Source organism: Misgurnus anguillicaudatus, chromosome 11 (genome assembly GCF_027580225.2).
Source record: "Misgurnus anguillicaudatus chromosome 11, ASM2758022v2, whole genome shotgun sequence".
Lineage (NCBI taxonomy): Eukaryota > Metazoa > Chordata > Actinopteri > Cypriniformes > Cobitidae > Misgurnus > Misgurnus anguillicaudatus.
In genome coordinates, this window is record NC_073347.2 from 9,591,027 (window position 1) to 9,610,767 (window position 19,741).

Below are 19,741 nucleotides of genomic sequence, written 5' to 3' on the forward strand. Positions count from 1 at the left end.
TTAAGGGTCCCGGCCTGAACACGTCAATATAATAATAATCATGTACAGTCATAGCGCCACCTGCTGCACATTTTCCTTTGAATATCTACCTATATTTACCCACTTTAATTCATATCTCCCTGGTTCACTGCTTTACTAATGCCATAGGGTAGCGGTGCACATGCGTGCGAGGGCCCTTCCATCGCTGCTTGCAGCTTTAATTATTATTATTATTCCGTTTCTTCTCCAAAGTGAATCGCATTTTTGAGGGCCTAAACATACTCGAAAACTCATGAAATTTTGCAAACACGTAAGAAGTGGCGAAAATTTACATGTGGCATAGGCGCCAGAAGTGGGCGTGTAGAAATGGCTCGATAGCGCCACCTGCAAAATTTCAAAAGAACAGCCCCCCCCGCTACGAAAAACGTACAGATACGAAATTTGGTAGGATAATGTATCACCCCAAGACCTACAAAAAAGTCTCTTGGAGCGAAGCTCTAAACCTCACAGGAAGTCGACCATTTTGATTTTTCGCTGTGATTTCTGTGCAAATTTTGTCATTTCCAGCCTTCGTACTTTAACAAACTCCTCCTAGAGATTTTATCAGATCGTCATCATATTTGGTCAATCTGATCTAAAGGCCTTTGCGATGTTAAATTGCGGAGCTTTTGACTTTTCGTTGGAGGGTGTGTCCGTGGCGGCCTGACAAAATTCAGCGTTTTCGCCATGAAACAGGAAGTTGTTCTAACTCAGGCATACAATGTCCAATCTGCCCCACACTTCACACGTTTGATAAGAGTCTTTGCCTGAACACATTTCAATGCCAATATTCAACATCAGTCCTAGCGCCACCTAGAGGTAGCAGGAAATGCCATGTTTTACGCTGTGATTTACTACTCTTAGAGATTTAATCAAATCATCATCATATTTGGTCAGACTGATGTTAAGCCCTTTGCCGTGATAAATTGCGAAGATCTTGACTTTTCGTTGAAGTGCGTGTCCGTGGCGGCCTGGCAAAGTGAGATGTTTTGACATGAAACAGGAAGCTGTTGTAATTCAGGCATACATTATCCGATCTGCTTCAGACTTCACACGTTTGATAAGGGTCCCGGCCTGAACACGTCAATATAACAATAATCAGGTACCATCATAGCGCCACCTGCTGCACACAGGCGGTGTGGCACACCAGTTTCCCTTTGAATATCCAGCTATATTTACCCACTTTAATTTATACCCCCCTGGTTTACTGCTTTACTAATGCCATAGGGTAGCGGTGCATATGCGTGCGAGGGCCCTTCCATCGCTGCTTGCAGCTTTAATTTAATTGTTGTTATTGTGCTACTTTTGTCAAAACTACAGTTCTTGCTCTGCAGACATACAGGCAACTTTTTTGTTGGGCCATTACATTTTTTAAAGAGTGTGTCAGTACCCTAGCTTCTGATACTTTCACTGTCTTGCAAATAAGAGACTGTTAAGAAATATTGAAGTCATTTTTACGTAAAGGTACACAAGTTATGTGTCATTAATCTCCGCTTTGGCACGAATACTGAGGAGCTCCCTGATGTGGGCTTTTTTTCTAGTTTGAAGTGAACGTTAATCTATATTTAAAACCCCCAGTGAAAGAGCTAAACGACAACTACTTTGATAACTACAGATGCCTAATAACTATGACACACCCATTACAGCATTGTTTCTGCATTTTTGCACACAGGACACATTTCTGGACTGATCTCGGCAATGTTGCTAGATCCACATACCGGGGTTGATTCTGGTATTAATTCCCGGATGTGTTTGCGCTCACACAAAAGGCACTTTGGGAATTTTATGACGATTTTCTTTGATCAACGCTTTATGTGACAGGGGTTTAGTAAAGTATTGTCTCAGTGGCAACAAATGCGTTTTCGTGAATCAGTTCTTTCTGTTTGATTTGATTTATAAAAAATATATAAACACATGCCATCATATTTGAATTTACAATGCCGATACATACAACATATTGTTCAGTAAATAAGCTAAAACACACACACACACACACACACACACACACACACACACACACTCTTCACAGTCCGATGAGACCATGCTGCCAAACACTTTGTGTGTGTGTGTTTTGTTGTGGGCTAATGGAGCGTGAAATACAGCCATGGCACAGACATAACCTCACCGCCCTCTGAGATAATACACACAACAGACACGTGCCCTGGAGAGAAACAATTAATCCAATCCATAATGCAAAAGCTGCAGGTTAAAGTAAGACAATAGTTACACACCGACTCTGATCTCTCTCAGACACACGGGTCAAGGAAACGACCAATGAGGAGCCAGGCACCTAAACCAGTCATTTCCACATGCAGAGAGTTTTAAATAGCGTGGCTGATGCAAACCATTGCAACCTTGACACTGCGTGAGAACACCAAATTGATGCAAGAGCCCAACACGTCCGTTATGTTGTGTTTCCATAGGACACATTGGGGTCCAAATATATGAGACCATGTGTATTTTTGTTTCCTGTTTCAATACGTTTATCTTTGCAAAAATTTTAGTCAGCCTATAATGCAACTGGTAACAAATAAACTTAAAAATAAAAAAGCCAAGGTCACAGGTTTGATTAATAGGAATTAAATTTGTAAAGTTTACACCGAGCCTTTACTCTTTGTAGGGATACTGTAATCTCTAGCCCTTTTCACACAGAGGTTACGGAAAATACACGGAAAATGCGTCCGGGATTGGACAATGGCAATGATTTTTCGAAATCTGTGCGCGCATTTACACAAATGCCTTAAAGATTCCGTAAAGACACGTGACGAAGTCTGAAGTTTGCTAATTACCGTGTTTTCCGGTCTATAAGCCAAGTTTTTTTTTCATAACTTGGTTGGTGCTGCGTCTTACAGTCAGGTGCGCCTTGTAAGTCAGTATTCATTCATTTTGACATTTAGAGGCAAGAGACAACATTACCGTCTACAGCCGTGAGAGTCCGCTATATGCTGCTTCTGTATTTATGTAATTCATTGGATTCCGTGATGCGGAATGACGAGTATTCGAACTTCACGCTAGTTGGCTTGTTCGGTTAATTTAGCCTATTCAACCTTCCAGGTAAGTTCTGTATGTTATGGTTTATCGTTTAAATAACTGATAATATTACTTTAACGTACAGACATCTATTCAGTCTGCTGTTCTGTCTGCTATTGTTTAGTTGAATAACTTGCCTTTCCAGATTAAATGTCTGTTCGTCGGCTTCAGCAGATTTTGTGAAATAATTTTCTAAATAAACGCGACGTGTAGTCCACTGTGACTTATATATGTTATTTTGTCTTAATGACACATCTTTGAATGATGCGGCTTATACTCCGGTGCGGCTTATAGTCCGGAAAGTACGGTATCCGTGATTTTTATGTGCATTTTAGTTTATGACAAAATCATAAAGGAGTGTGTGATGTGCAGTTCTGTCATGCTGGTGAATGATCTCAGCTTCAGCGTGGAAAGTGATGAGCTCCCTGATCTTTGCTTCTGTCTAGTTTGCCGACATTTCTCATTGTGAATGTTAATCTGCGTTTAAATCCCTGTGTCAAAAACAGGGTTCCCACGGATCCTTGAAATCCTTGAAAATTTGTGGATCTGGGTGGAAAAAAAATCAAGGCCCTGGAAAGTTTTTGAACATATACATACATAGATACAGGTCATTAAAAGTGCTTGAATCTTTTTTATGCAAAAATATATAATATATAATTCCCTGTGTAGTGTAGGATAATATCATAAAAAGTCTAGACTTTTTAAGCACATGTGCTAAACTATTCACTTTAAATGCTTATATCTTCTGTATGCGAATGTTGATTCATACCAAAATGCTTTTTTGCATAGTTGTGTTTGACACATGAAAACATCTCTAGTTACGTATGTAACTGTTGTTCTCTGAGAAGGGAACGAGACGCTGCGTCTCCCTTGCCATACTTCCTGCGTCCCTGTAACGCCGTCTTTGACAATATTTCAGATAGCGATATACTTCATGGCTCCTGCGTCACCCTGTCTTTGTCATTAAGCCTCACCATTGGTTGAATTTGATATACACATTCAGACGCACTTACCCCTGGAGGCGTCCCCAAAGTGTCACCGCAGTGATGCAGCGTGAGTTCCCTCGAAAAGGAATTATAACGATGTATCTTAAAAGGTAACACAATTTAACCTTCCTCTCACTTGAAATGTACCCCCACATTTAGTCCTTGAATTTGAGGGTGTTGGACCTGGAAAGTCCTTGAAAGGTCCTTGAATTTGAAGTTAACCAAGGTGTGGGAACCCTGCAAAAAGCTGAACCGTAACTTCTTGTGTCAACAACAAGCGCATATTTACTACTGCACGCCCCTTACGGCATTGTTTCTGCGTCTTGTTCACACAGAATGCTTTCCGTGAATGTTATGGCAAAACAGTTGTGTGAATGAGTGTTCTGTTAAACATTTTTATAATGATGGGAAAAGGCAAGAATTCATTGGTTTAAAGTCTGGGAACCCTGATCAAATGTTGGTCCTGCAAAGTCACTGATGCTGCAGAGCTAAACCTTTCAATCTATTTCAGTCATTCTGTTATAAGGAATAGAAAAGATATTTAAGTCGATCCGTGTTTTCTCTCGTGCAGGTCCAGCCTCGATGCGGGAGGCTTATTCTATGTCCTGTATTGCCAATGGCAGTTCCAGCGGCCGCAAATCTCACAGAGACAGCTCAACAGTATCTATAGCCAGAAAAGAGACGCTGTCCTCTGCAGCCAAGAGGTAATACATTCACACAACCACAACATGCAAATGGATTCCACAAATTTAACATCTGCATACATTGCTCACATTCAAAACAACCCGAACACAGTAGTGAACTAAACACGACACTATTAACTTAAAACTGTTAAGGAGATTATTTTAAAACCTCAACATTCAGATTCGTCACAGTGAGGTGTATGGAAGTATTTTATTATTTTTATTACATTTTTTACAGTACTTAAATATTGTACATTCTAATAGATGTTTTCTGCATTGCAAAATGTGTTAACCATATCCGTGCTGGAGAATTTTTAGGGGTCAAGCCCCGAAGGGGCGTAGAACCCTATTGTATTTGTTAGTTTTCTTAATTTTATTATTAGGGGTCAAGCCCCGAAGGGGCGTAGAACCCTATTGTATTTGTTAGTTTTCTTAATTTTATTATTATTATTAGTTATTCTTCTTCCGCCATTGCGGTCTATGGCAGCCCATAGAACCGTACGTAGGAAAGTTATGAAATTTGGCACACTGATAAAGGACAGTCCAAATATTATCCACAGCAAATTTGGAGTCTCTATCTCAAACCCGCTAGCGCCACCAACAGTCCAAAGTTGAACTTATGTTTTTGCTTATAACTTCTGATCCGTAAATCCTAGAAATGAAATTCTTGTTTCCTCTGATTCCTTGGCTCAAGACGATTCGAATGGACCCTATGACGTCATTTTCCGTCATGAAAATTTTTCCACCATTTTGAATTATTCGTAAAACCTACTTTTGCGAACTCGTCCTAGAGCTTTTGGCCGATTTCCACGAAAATTGGTATGCAGCATCTAGAGACACTCATGGCAAAAAGTTATTAAAATAATTTTGATAAACCAATCCGTTGTCGTATAGCGCATCAACGAATTTTACGTAGAGCGCAAAAAAACAGATTTTAGGCTGTATCTTCACCAAACTTAGGCCTATTGACACAAATCTTGGTACTTGAGATGCCAGTCAGGAACTGAGGGAGCATGCACAGTTTCGTTGCAGCGCCACCTAGTGGCCAGACGAATGTTTTATAGGCCTATAACTTTGGCTATGATCATCATATTTACAAGGGACTTGTTTCCTTGGAGTTTTGAATAGTTGCCGAGTCCAACGATACCAAACATGCCAGGATTCGCCTTACGGTTAACCCTGTGCGGCAAAATAGCGCTTAAAAAACACGCGCAAATATCTCCGCGACCGTAATTCTGATCGACTCAAAAACACCATAAGAAGAAACTAACCTTACCTTCTGAACAAAAAGTTCTATTGGCGTTATATTAAAATTTTCATCAGAAATGGCCGAAAATTGCAAAAAACGAAAAATTACCTTTAAATTTTGTATTTTTTACACATAAATGGTTATAACTTCGCAACGAAAAGAGATTTTTTCACCAGATTTGATACGCTGATGTACGACCACAGTTTGAGGCTACACAAAAAAAATTGCTTGCTTGCACCACTAGGTGGCGTTATAATTGAACAAAAACTGTGATATCAAGCCAGCCCTATGGTCATACAACTGTTTCTTCACTAAACTAAAGTGTATAGTCATAAAACTAGCTCAATGTAACGTAATCATGACCTGAAGTTGCATGCACAATTTTGTCACAGCGCCACCTAGTGGTTTTGAGATAGAAAATTGTAATTTTTGCCTAAAACTACTGCAACAAACACATCTAAAACCACAAGTCATCATGGATTATTCATTTCATGGCTTGGATTATAATCACTGGTGGATGTCAATTTACTGTCTAGCAACCAATGAGAATACCTTATCAACTGTTTTTGCAAGAGCTATATCTCTTCATCAGAACAGCGTAGAGACATGGGGGTGGGCTCTTTCGACTCATTAACACCACAGTAACATTTTGTGAGCTGAGTATTACCACTGCAATTTCCTTCAGTGTTCTAGTTGTCAATGCTCCTCAAGACGTGAGGGAGAGATTTCACTGAATTAGAACACAGCTTTTTTGCTGATTACCGTTATATTAATTTGTCTGAAATCAGGAGGTTTTGCTAGGTTTTTTAAACTGCTCATCCGGACTCAAGTTTACCTTCTTCTGTGCCCTTTTTGGCTTGACCCCGGTATCGCTGCTTGCAGCTATATTTAGGGCCCGAGCACCGAGGAGCAGGCCAGAATGGCCTGCACCGAAAGGTGCGAAGCCCTATTGTTTTTCTTCAGATTATTCTTTTTATTTTTATTTTTTTTTTTTTTATTTTTTTCAACACTTTTGGACATTTTGGGGGCCTTAACATACTCGAAAACTCTTGAAATTTGGCACAGACATCAGAGTCGTCCGTGATCGCCGAAAGCCAAAGGCTGGAACACGGGCGTGGCACAGGGGCTCTGTAGCGCCCCCTGTAATGCAAAAACAAACAGGAGTGCACAGATCGGGCAAACATGTACGCATATTTACGAAAGTTGGTACGCATATAGATCTCATCGACCCGAACAACTTTCGCCCTCTAACATTTTAGCTCCGCCCAACAGGAAGTCCGCCATTTTGGATTGTTTAAAAAATGCATGCGGTGAACTTTTGAATACTCCTCCTAGGGGATTCATGCAAATGACACCAAATGTGGTGATCATGATGTCAAGACATTGGACTTGCTAAATTGCGAAGGGATTTTTGATATCTCGAACGGTGTTGCCATGGCGAAGCGGCAAAGTCATGGTGAAATCAGAGAAACAGGAAGTGTCTAATATCTAAGGCAAAAAATGTCTTATAGTGATGACACGCGGGGTGTTTGTTCGTCTGAAGATTCCGATCGCATCGATGTGCCTATTGTAAGTCTCGGGTATAGCGCCACCACCAGGCGCCAGGAAGTGTTGCAGTCACAAAGGTTGATTTTTTTGACAGTTCCATGTGATGTTCTTTTAAATACTCGTCCTAGAATGTTTATGCGATTGACACCAAAAGTGGTCAACATGATGCCAAGACATAGTAGATGATAAATTGCGAAGGGATTTTTGATATCTCAAACGTTGTTCCCCCGACAACGCGTCAAACTTTACTTTCATTTTAAAGGCATATTTAAGCCCATGCAGTGAACTTTTCAATACTCCTTCTAGGATATTCATGCGATTGACACCAAACGTGGTCAACATGATGCCGAGACATTGGAGATGATAAAAAAGTGAAGGGATTTTTGATATCTCAAACGCTGTTCCCATGGCAACGCGTCAAACTTTTTACTTTCATTTTAAAGGCTTATTTAAGCCTGACAGTCGCATGCAATGTTCTTTTTAATACTCCTTCTAGGGAAATAATGCAATTCACACCAGAAGTTGTCAACATGATGCTGAGACATTGTAGACGCTAAATTGCGAAGGAATTTTTGACATCTCTAACGCTGTTCCCATGGCAACGTGTCAAACTTTACTTTTATGTCAGGCATATTTAAGGCTCTTGGTGTGCTTAGATTAACTTTAAATTTGGCACACACATCAGATTTGTCGGCTGTTAAGTGTTGACAAAAACGTCAGATAAAGGCGTGTCTATTTAGTGGCTCACTAGCGCCCCCGTTTGTCTAAAATGTGGGGTTTCTTTTACCTACAGTACCTAAATGGTTCAGTAGCAGCATGATATTTACCCACTTGATGCACTTGCCCACCGTGCATCGTTTTCTCGGAGACACCGTGTAGCGGTAAACAAACGTGCGAGGGCCCGCCATCGCTGCTTGCAGCTATATTATTTTTTTTTTTATTATTTTTTTTTTTAACACTTTTGGGCATTTTGGGTGCCTTAACATACTCGAAAACTCTTGAAATTTGGCACAGACGTTAGAGTCGTCCGTCATTGCGAACAGACAAAGGCTGGAACACGGGCGTGGCACGGGGGCTCTGTAGCGCCCCCTGTAATGCAAAACCAAACAGTAGTGCGCAGATCGGGCAAACATGTACGCACATTTACGAAAGTTGGTACACATATAGATCTCATCGACCCGAACAACTTTCGCCCTCTAACATTTAAGCTCCGCCCAACAGGAAGTCGGCTATTTTGGATTGTTTAAAAAATGCATGCGTTGAACTTTTGAATACTCCTCCTAGAGGATGCATGCGATTGACACCAAAAGTGGTGAACATGATGTCGAGACATTGGACTTGCTAAATTGCGAAGGGATTTTTGATATCTCGAACGGTTCTGCCATGGCGAGCCGACAAAGTTGTGGCGAAATCAGAGAAACAGGAAGTGTCTAATATCTAAGGCAAAAAATGCCTTATTGTGATGACACGCGGGGTGTTTGTTCGTCTGAAGATTCCGATCGGATCGATGTGCCTATTGTGACTCCCGGGTATAGCGCCACCAGCAGGCGCCAGGAAGTGTGTCAGTCACAAAGCTGGATTTTTTTGACAGTTCCATGCAATGTTCTTTTAAATACTCCTTCTAGGATTTTCATGCGATTGACACCAAAAGTGGTCACCATGATGCCGAGACATTGTAGATGATAAATTGCGAAGGGATTTTTGATATCTCAAACGCTATTCCCATGGCAACGCGTCAAACTTTACTTTCATTTTAAAGGCATATTTAAGCCTTTCAGTTGCATACAGTTAACTTTTAAATACTCCTCCAAGGATTTTCATGCGATTGACACGAGAAGTTGTCAACATGATGCCGAGACAGTGTAGATGATAAATTTTGAAGGGATTTTTGATATCTCAAACGCTGTTCACATGGCAACCTGTCAAACTTTACTTTCATTTTTACACATATTTAAGGCTGACAGTTACATGCTGTGAACCTTTAAATTCTCCTTCTAGAATAATCATGCGATTGACACCAGAAGTGGTCAACATGATGCCGAGGCATTGTAGATGATAAATTGGGAAGGAATTTTTGACATCTCGAACGCTGTTCCCATGGCAACGCGTCAAACTTTACTTTAATTTCAGGCATGTTTAAGGCTCTTGGCGTGCTTAGTTGAACTTTAAATTTGGCACACACATCAGAGTTTTCGGCTGTTAAGTGTTGACAAAAAGGTCAGATAAAGGCGTGTCTCTTAAGTGGCTCACTAGTGCCCCTGTTTGTCTAAAATGTGGGGTTTCTTTTACCTACATTCCCCAAATGGCTCAGAAACAACATTAAATAGCCCACTGATATTTTACCCACTTGATGCACTTGCCCACCGTGCATCGTTTTCTCGGACGCACCGTGTAGCGGTAAAAAAAACGTGCGAGGGCCCGCCATCGCTGCTTGCAGCTATATTTAGGGGTCAAGCCCCGAAGGGGCGAAGACCCCTATTGTATTTGTTAGTTTTCTTTTTACAATTATTATTAGTTATTCTTCTTCCGCCATTGCGGTCTATGGCAGCCCATAGAACCGTACGTAGGAAAGTTATGAAATTTGGCACACTGATAAAGGACACTCCAGTGTGTCCCCACAGCAAAATTGGAGTCTCTATGTCTAACCCGCTAGCGCCACCAACAGTCCAAAGTTGCACTTATGTTTTTGCTTATAACTTCTGGTCCGTATGTCCTAGAAACACAATTTTCATTTCCTCTGATTCCTTGGCTCAAGACGATTCGAAAGGACCCTATGACGTCATTTTCCGTCATGAAAATTTTTCCACTATTTTGAATTATTCGTAAAACCTACTTTTTCGAACTTGTCCTAGAGCTTTTGTCCGATTGCCACGAAAATCGGCACGTAGCATCTAGAGACACTCATGGCAAAAAGTTATCAAAAGAATTTCAATACACCAATCCGTTGTCGTATACCGCCTTAACAAATTTTACGTAGAGTGCAAAAAAACTGATTTTAGGCTGTATCTTCGTCAAACTTAGGCCTATTGACATGACACTTGGTACTTGTGATGCCAGTCAGGAACTGAGGGTGCATGCACAGTTTCGTCGCAGCGCCACCTAGTGGTCAGATTAATGTATTACACGCCTATAACTTTGGCTGCGGTCAATGTATTGTCACGGGACTTGTTTCCTTGGAGTTTTGAATAATTGCCGAGTCCAACGATACCAAACTTGCCAGAATTCGCCTTACGGTTAACCCTGCGCAGCAAAATAACGCTTAAAAAACACGCGCGAATATCTCCGCGAGCGTAATTCTGATCGACTCAAAAACACCATAGGAAGAAACTAACCTTACCTTCTGAACAAAAAGTTCTATTGGCGTTATATTAAAATTTTCATCAGAAATGGCCGAAAAATGCAAAAAACTAAAAATTACCTTTAAATTTTGTATTTTTTACACATAAATGGTTATAACTTCGCAACGAAAAGAGATTTTTTCACCAGATTTGATACGCTGATGTACGACCACAGTCTGAGGCTACACAAAAAAAATTGCTTGCTTGCACCACTAGTTGGCGTTATAATTGAACAAAACCTGTGATATCAAGCCAGCCCTATGGTCATACAACTGTTTCTTCACTAAACTAAAGTGTATAGACATAAAACTAGCTCAATGTAACGTAATCATGACCTGAAGTTGCATGCACAATTTTGTCACAGCGCCACCTAGTGGTTTTGAGATAGAAAATGGTAATTTTTGCCTAAAACTACTGCAACAAACACATCTAAAACCATAAATCATCATGGATTATTCATTTCATGGCTTGGATTATAATCACTGGTGGATGTCAATTTACTGTCTAGCAACCAATGAGAATACCTTATCAACTGTTTTTGCAACAGCTTTTTCTCTGCATCAGAACAGCGTAGAGACATGGGGATGGTCTCTTTTGACTCATTTAACTTGCTGTAACATGTTGTGACCCATGTTTTGCCACTGCAAACATCACATACATGTCTTTCAGTGCTCTAATGTTCCATGATTGTCAATAACAGAAGGACGATTGCAGTAGACAAGAACATAGATTATTTTTGTTGATTACTTTTGCGTTTTTTTCATCTGAAATCATAAGGTTTCCCTAGGTTCTTTAGTCTGCTTATCCAAACGCAACTTTACATCCTTCTGTGCCCTTTTCGGCTTGACCCCGGCATTGCTGCTTGCAGCTATATTTAGGGGTCAAGCCCCGAAGGGGCGTAGAACCCTATTGTATTTGTTAGTTTTCTTAATTTTATTATTATTATTATTAGTTATTCTTCTTCCGCCATTGCGGTCTATGGCAGCCCATAGAACCGTACGTAGGAAAGTTATGAAATTTGGCACACTGATAAACGACAGTCCAATGTGTCCCCACAGCAAATTTGGAGTCTCTATATCTAACCCACTAGCGCCACCAACAGTCCAAAATTGCACTTATGTTTTTGCCTATAACTTCTGACCCTTACGTCCTAGAAATTAAATTCTTGTTTCCTCTGATTCCTTGGCTCAAGACGATTCGATTGGACCCTATGACGTCATTTTCCGTCATGAAAATTTTCCCGCCATTTTTAAATATTCATAAAACCTACTTTTGCGAACTCGTCCTAGAGCTTTTGCCGGATTGCCTTGAAAATCGGTATGCACCATCTAGAGACACTCAAGGCAAAAAGTTATTAAAAGAATTTTGATAAACCAATCCGTTGTCGTATAGCGCGTCAACAAATTTTACGTAGAGCTCAAAAAAACGGATTTGAGGCTGTATCTTCGCCAAACTTAAGCCTATTGACACAATACTTTGTATTTGTGATGCCAGTCAGGAACTAAGGGTGCATGCAGAGTTTCGTCACAGCGCCACCTAGTGGTCAGACTTATGTTTTACATGCCTATAACTTTGGCTCCGATTGACATATTTTCACAGGACTTGTTTCCTTTGAGTTCTAAATAGTTGCCGAGTCCAACGATACCAAACATACCCGAATTCGCCTTACGGTTAACCCTGCGCAGCAAAATAGCACTTAAGAAACACGCGTAAATATCTCCGCGAACGTTTTTCCGATCGACTCGAAAACACCATAGGCAGAAACTAACCTTACCTTCTGAACAAAAAGTTCTATTGGCGTTATATTAAAATTTTCATCAGAAATGGCCGAAAATTGCAAAAAACGAAAAATTACCTTCAAATTTTGTGTTTTTTACACATAAATGGTTGTAACTTTGTAACGAAAAGAGATTTTTTCACCAGATTTGATACGATGATGCATGAGCACATTCTGAGGCCACACAAAAAAAATTGTATGCTTGCACCACTAGATGGCCTTATAATTGAACAAAACCTTTGATAACAAGCCAGCCCTATGGTCATACAACTGTTTCTTAACTAAACTAAAGTGTATAGTCATAAAACTAGCTAGATGTAACACAATCATGACCTGATGTTGCATGCACAATTTTTTCATTGCGCCACCTACTGGTTTTGAGATGGAATATGGTATTTTTGCCTAAAACTACTGCAACAACACATCTAAAACCATGAGTCATCATGGATTATTCCTTTCATGGCTTTGACTATAATCACTGGTGGTTGCCAATTTACTCCCTAGCAACCATTGAGAATACCTTATCAACCGTTTTTGCAAAAGCTATATCTCTGCATCAGAACATCGTAGAGACATGGGGATGGTCTCTTTTGACTAATTAAACTTGTTGTAACATGATGTGACCACTGCAAACACCACTCACATGTCCTTCAGTGTTCTAATGTTCCATGATTGTCAATAACAGAAGGACGATTGCAGTAGACAAGAACTTAGATTAATTTTGTTGATAACTTTTTTGTTTTTTCATCTAAAATTATTAGATTTACCTAGGTTCTTCAATCTGCTTATCCAATCTCAATTTTACATCCTTTTGTGCCCTTTTCGGCTTGACCCCGGCATTGCTGCTTGCAGCTATATTTATTATTAGTTATTCTTCTTCCGCCATTGCGGTCTATGGCAGCCCATAGAACCGTACGTAGGAAAGTTATGAAATTTGGCACACTGATAAACGACAGTCCAATGTGTCCCCACAGCAAATTTGGAGTCTCTATATCTAACCCACTAGCGCCACCAACAGTCCAAAAATGCACTTATGTTTTTGCCTATAACTTCTGACGCGTACGTCCTAGAAATTAAATTCTTGTTTCCTCTGATTCCTTGGCTCAAGACGATTCGATTGGACCCTATGACGTCATTTTCCGTCATGAAAATTTTCCCGCCATTTTTAAATATTCATAAAACCTACTTTTGCGAACTCGTCCTAGAGCTTTTGCCGGATTGCCTTGAAAATCGGTATGCACCATCTAGAGACACTCAAGGCAAAAAGTTATTAAAAGAATTTTGATAAACCAATCCGTTGTCGTATAGCGCGTCAACAAATTTTACGTAGAGCTCAAAAAAACGGATTTGAGGCTGTATCTTCGCCAAACTTAAGCCTATTGACACGATACTTTGTATTTGTGATGCCAGTCAGGAACTAAGGGTGCATGCAGAGTTTCGTCACAGCGCCACCTAGTGGTCAGACTTATGTTTTAAATGCCTATAACTTTGGCTCCGATTGACATATTTTCACATGACTTGTTTCCTTTGAGTTCTAAATAGTTGCCGAGTCCAACGATACCAAACATACCCGAATTCGCCTTACGGTTAACCCTGCGCAGCAAAATAGCACTTAAGAAACACGCGTAAATATCTCCGCGAACGTTTTTCCGATCGACTCGAAAACACCATAGGAAGAAACTAACCTTACCTTCTGAACAAAAAGTTCTATTGGCGTTATATTAAAATTTTCATCAGAAATGGCCGAAAATTGCAAAAAACGAAAAATTACCTTCAAATTTTGTGTTTTTTACACATAAATGGTTGTAACTTTGTAACGAAAAGAGATTTTTTCACCAGATTTGATACGATGATGCATGAGCACATTCTGAGGCCACACAAAAAAAATTGTATGCTTGCACCACTAGATGGCCTTATAATTGAACAAAACCTTTGATAACAAGCCAGCCCTATGGTCATACAACTGTTTCTTAACTAAACTAAAGTGTATAGTCATAAAACTAGCTAGATGTAACACAATCATGACCTGATGTTGCATGCACAATTTTTTCATTGCGCCACCTACTGGTTTTGAGATGGAATATGGTATTTTTGCCTAAAACTACTGCAACAACACATCTAAAACCATGAGTCATCATGGATTATTCCTTTCATGGCTTTGACTATAATCACTGGTGGTTGCCAATTTACTCCCTAGCAACCATTGAGAATACCTTATCAACCGTTTTTGCAAAAGCTATATCTCTGCATCAGAACATCGTAGAGACATGGGGATGGTCTCTTTTGACTAATTAAACTTGTTGTAACATGATGTGACCACTGCAAACACCACTCACATGTCCTTCAGTGTTCTAATGTTCCATGATTGTCAATAACAGAAGGACGATTGCAGTAGACAAGAACTTAGATTAATTTTGTTGATAACTTTTTTGTTTTTTCATCTAAAATTATTAGATTTACCTAGGTTCTTCAATCTGCTAATCCAATCTCAATTTTACATCCTTTTGTGCACTTTTCGGCTTGACCCCGGCATTGCTGCTTGCAGCTATATTTATTATTAGTTATTCTTCTTCCGCCATTGCGGTCTATGGCAGCCCATAGAACCGTACGTAGGAAAGTTATGAAATTTGGCATACTGATAAAGGACACTCCAATGTGTCCACACAGCCAATTTGGAGTCTCTATGTCTAACCCACTAGCGCCACCAACAGTCCAAAGTTGGACTTATGTTTTTGCTTATAACTTCTGATCTGTAAGCCCTAGAAACAAAATTCTTGCTTCTTCTGATTCCTTGGCTCAAGACGATTCGATTGGACCCTATGACATCATTTTCCGTCATGAAATTTTTTCGCCATTTTGAATTATTCGTAAAACCTACTTTTGCGAACTCGTCCTAGAGCTTTTCCCCGATTTCCACGAAAATTGGTATGCAGCATCTAGAGACACTCAAGGCAAAAAGTTATTAAAAGAATTTTGATAAACCAATCCGTTGTCGTATAGCGCGTCAACAAATTTTACATAGAGCGCAAAAAAACAGATTTTAGGCTGTATCTTCTCCAAACTTAGGCCTATTGACACAAATCTTGGTACTTGAGATGCCAGTCAGGAACTGAGGGAGCATGCACAGTTTCGTTGCAGCGCCACCTAGTGGCCAGACGAATGTTTTATAGGCCTATAACTTTGGCTATGATCATCATATTTACAAGCGACTGGTTTCCTTGGAGTTTTGAATAGTTGCCGAGTCCAACGATACCAAACATGCCAGGATTCGCCTTACGGTTAACCCTGTGCGGCAAAATAGTGCTTAAAAAACACGCGCGAATATCTCCGCGACCGTAATTCTGATCGACTCAAAAACACCATAGGAAGAAACTAACCTTACCTTCTGAACAAAAAGTTCTATTGGCGTTATATTAAAATTTTCACCAGAAATGACCGAAAAATGCAAAAAACGAAAAATTACCTTTTAAATTTTGTATTTTTTACACATAAATGGTTATAACTTCGCAACGAAAAGAGATTTTTTCACCAGATTTGATACGCTGATGTACGACCACAGTCTGAGGCTACACAAAAAAAATTGCTTGCTTGCACCACTAGTTGGCGTTATAATTGAACAAAACCTGTGATATCAAGCCAGCCCTATGGTCATACAACTGTTTCTTCACTAAACTAAAGTGTATAGTCATAAAACTAGCTCGATGTAACGTAATCATGACCTGAAGTTGCATGCACAATTTTGTCACAGCGCCACCTAGTGGTTTTGAGATAGAAAATTGAAAATTTTGCCTAAAACTACTGCAACAACACATCTAAAACCACAAGTCATCATGGATTATTCATTTCATGGCTTGGATTATAATCACTGGTGGATGTCAATTTACTGTCTAGCAACCAATGAGAATACCTTATCAACTGTTTTTGCAAGAGCTATATCTCTTCATCAGAACAGCGTAGAGACATGGGGGTGGGCTCTTTTGACTCATTAACACCACAGTAACATTTTGTGAGCTGAGTATTACCACTGCAAGCACCACTCACATTTCCTTCAGTGTTCTAGTTGTCAATGCTCCTCAAGACGTGAGGGAGAGATTTCACTGAATAAGAACACAGCTTTTTTGCTGATTACTGTTATATTAATTTGTCTGAAATCAGGAGGTTTTGCTAGGTTTTTTAAACTGCTCATCCGGACTCAAGTTTACCTTCTTCTGTGCCCTTTTTGGCTTGACCCCGGCATTGCTGCTTGCAGCTATATTTAGGGGTCAAGCCCCGAAGGGGCGAAGACCCCTATTGTATCCGTTAGTTTTCTTTTTATAATAATAATAATTATTATTATTAGTTATTCTTCTTCCGCCATTGCGGTCTATGGCAGCCCATAGAACCGTAAGTAGGAAAGTTATGAAATTTGGCATACTGATAAAGGACACTCCAATGTGTCCACACAGCAAATTTGGAGTCTCTATGTCTAACCCACTAGCGCCACCAACAGTCCAAAGTTGGACTTATGTTTTTGCTTATAACTTCTGATCTGTAAGCCCTAGAAACAAAATTCTTGCTTCTTCTGATTCCTTGGCTCAAGACGATTCGATTGGACCCTATGACATCATTTTCCGTCATGAAATTTTTTCGCCATTTTGAATTATTCGTAAAACCTACTTTTGCAAACTCGTCCTAGAGCTTTTCCCCGATTTCCACGAAAATTGGTATGCAGCATCTAGAGACACTCAAGGCACAAAGTTATTAAAAGAATTTCGATAAACCAATCCGTTGTCGTATAGCGCGTCAACAAATTTTACATAGAGCGCAAAAAAACAGATTTTAGGCTGTATCTTCTCCAAACTTAGGCCTATTGACACAAATCTTGGTACTTGAGATGCCAGTCAGGAACTGAGGGAGCATGCACAGTTTCGTTGCAGCGCCACCTAGTGGCCAGACGAATGTTTTATAGGCCTATAACTTTGGCTATGATCATCATATTTACAAGGGACTTGTTTCCTTGGAGTTTTGAATAGTTGCCGAGTCCAACGATACCAAACATGCCAGGATTCGCCTTACGGTTAACCCTGTGCGGCAAAATAGCGCTTAAAAAACACGCGCGAATATCTCCGCGACCGTAATTCTGATCGACTCAAAAACACCATAGGAAGAAACTAACCTTACCTTCTGAACAAAAAGTTCTATTGGCGTTATATTAAAATTTTCATCAGAAATGACCGAAAAATGCAAAAAACGAAAAATTACCTTTTAAATTTTGTATTTTTTACACATAAATGGTTATAACTTCGCAACGAAAAGAGATTTTTTCACCAGATTTGATACGCTGATGTACGACCACAGTCTGAGGCTACACAAAAAAAATTGCTTGCTTGCACCACTAGTTGGCGTTATAATTGAACAAAACCTGTGATATCAAGCCAGCCCTATGGTCATACAACTGTTTCTTCACTAAACTAAAGTGTATAGTCATAAAACTAGCTCGATGTAACGTAATCATGACCTGAAGTTGCATGCACAATTTTGTCACAGCGCCACCTAGTGGTTTTGAGATAGAAAATTGAAAATTTTGCCTAAAACTACTGCAACAACACATCTAAAACCACAAGTCATCATGGATTATTCATTTCATGGCTTGGATTATAATCACTGGTGGATGTCAATTTACTGTCTAGCAACCAGTGAGAATACCTTATCAACTGTTTTTGCAAGAGCTATATCTCTTCATCAGAACAGCGTAGAGACATGGGGGTGGGCTCTTTTGACTCATTAACACCACAGTAACATTTTGTGAGCTGAGTATTACCACTGCAAGCACCACTCACATTTCCTTCAGTGTTCTAGTTGTCAATGCTCCTCAAGACGTGAGGGAGAGATTTCACTGAATAAGAACACAGCTTTTTTGCTGATTACTGTTATATTAATTTGTCTGAAATCAGGAGGTTTTGCTAGTTTTTTTAAACTGCTCATCCGGACTCAAGTTTACCTTCTTCTGTGCCCTTTTTGGCTTGACCCCGGCATTGCTGCTTGCAGCTATATTTATTATTAGTTATTCTTCTTCTTCTTCTTCCGCCATTGCGGTCTATGGCAGCCCATAGAACCGTACGTAGGAAAGTTATGAAATTTGGCACACTGATAGAGGACAGTCCAATGTGTCCCCACAGCAAATTTGGAGTCTCTATGTCTAACCCGCTAGCGCCACCAACAGTCCAAAGTTGCACTTATGTTTTTGCTTATAACTTCTGATCCGTAAGCCCTAGAAACAAAATTATTGCTTTCTCTTATTCATTGGCTCAAGACGATTCGATTGGACCCTATGGCGTCTTTTTTCGACATGAAAATTTTCCGCCATTTTGAATTATTCGTAAAACCTACTTTTTCGAACTCGTCCTAGAGCTTTTGTCCAATTGCCACGAAAATTGGTATGTATCATCTTGAGACACTTAAGGCAAAAAGTTATCAAAAGAATTTCGATACACCAATCCGTTGTCTTATACCGCCTTAACGAATTTTACGTAGAGCGCAAAAAAACAGATTTTAGGCTGTATCGTCGTCAAACTTAGGCCTATTGACACGACACTTGGTACTTGAGATGCCAGTCAGGAACCGAGGGTGCATGCATAGTTTCGTTGCAGCGCCACCTAGTGGCCAGAGAAATGTTTTATACACCTATAACTTTGGCTCCGATTGACGTATTTTCATGGGACTTGCTTCTTTGGAGTTCTGAATAGTTGCCGAGTCAAACGATACCAAACATGCCAGAATTCGCCTTACGATTAACCCTGCGCAGCAAAATAGCGCTTAAAAAACACGCATGAATATCTCCGCGAACTTTTTTCCGATCGACTCGAAAACACCATAGGAAGAAACTAACCTTACCTTCTGAACAAAAAGTTCTATTGGTGTTATATTAAAATTTTCATCAGAAATGGCCGAAAATTGCAAAAAACGAAAAATTACCTTCAAATTTTGTGTTTTTTACACATAAATGGTTGTAACTTCGTAACGAAAAGAGATTTTTTCACCAGATTTGATACGCTGATGCATGAGCACATTCTGAGGCTACACAAAAAAAATTGTATGCTTGCACCACTAGATGGCCTTATAATTGAACAAAA

The 19,741-nt window shown here is 39.9% G+C and overlaps 1 protein-coding gene across 5 annotated transcripts in view; it reads left to right on the forward strand.

The window, feature by feature from the left end:
- Positions 1-19,741, forward strand: part of LOC129416745 (echinoderm microtubule-associated protein-like 4) — a 158,051-nt gene that overhangs the window by 96,184 nt on the left and 42,126 nt on the right. For all 5 annotated transcript variants that reach the window (XR_012372067.1, XM_073872987.1, XM_055171123.2 and 2 more), the window contains exon 3: positions 4,606-4,738. Coding sequence is in view for 4 of the 5 variants with exons in the window: in XM_073872987.1 (XP_073729088.1) it covers positions 4,606-4,738 (133 nt within the window). In the remaining variant the exon portion in view is untranslated. The remainder of the gene's footprint in view (positions 1-4,605; positions 4,739-19,741) is intronic.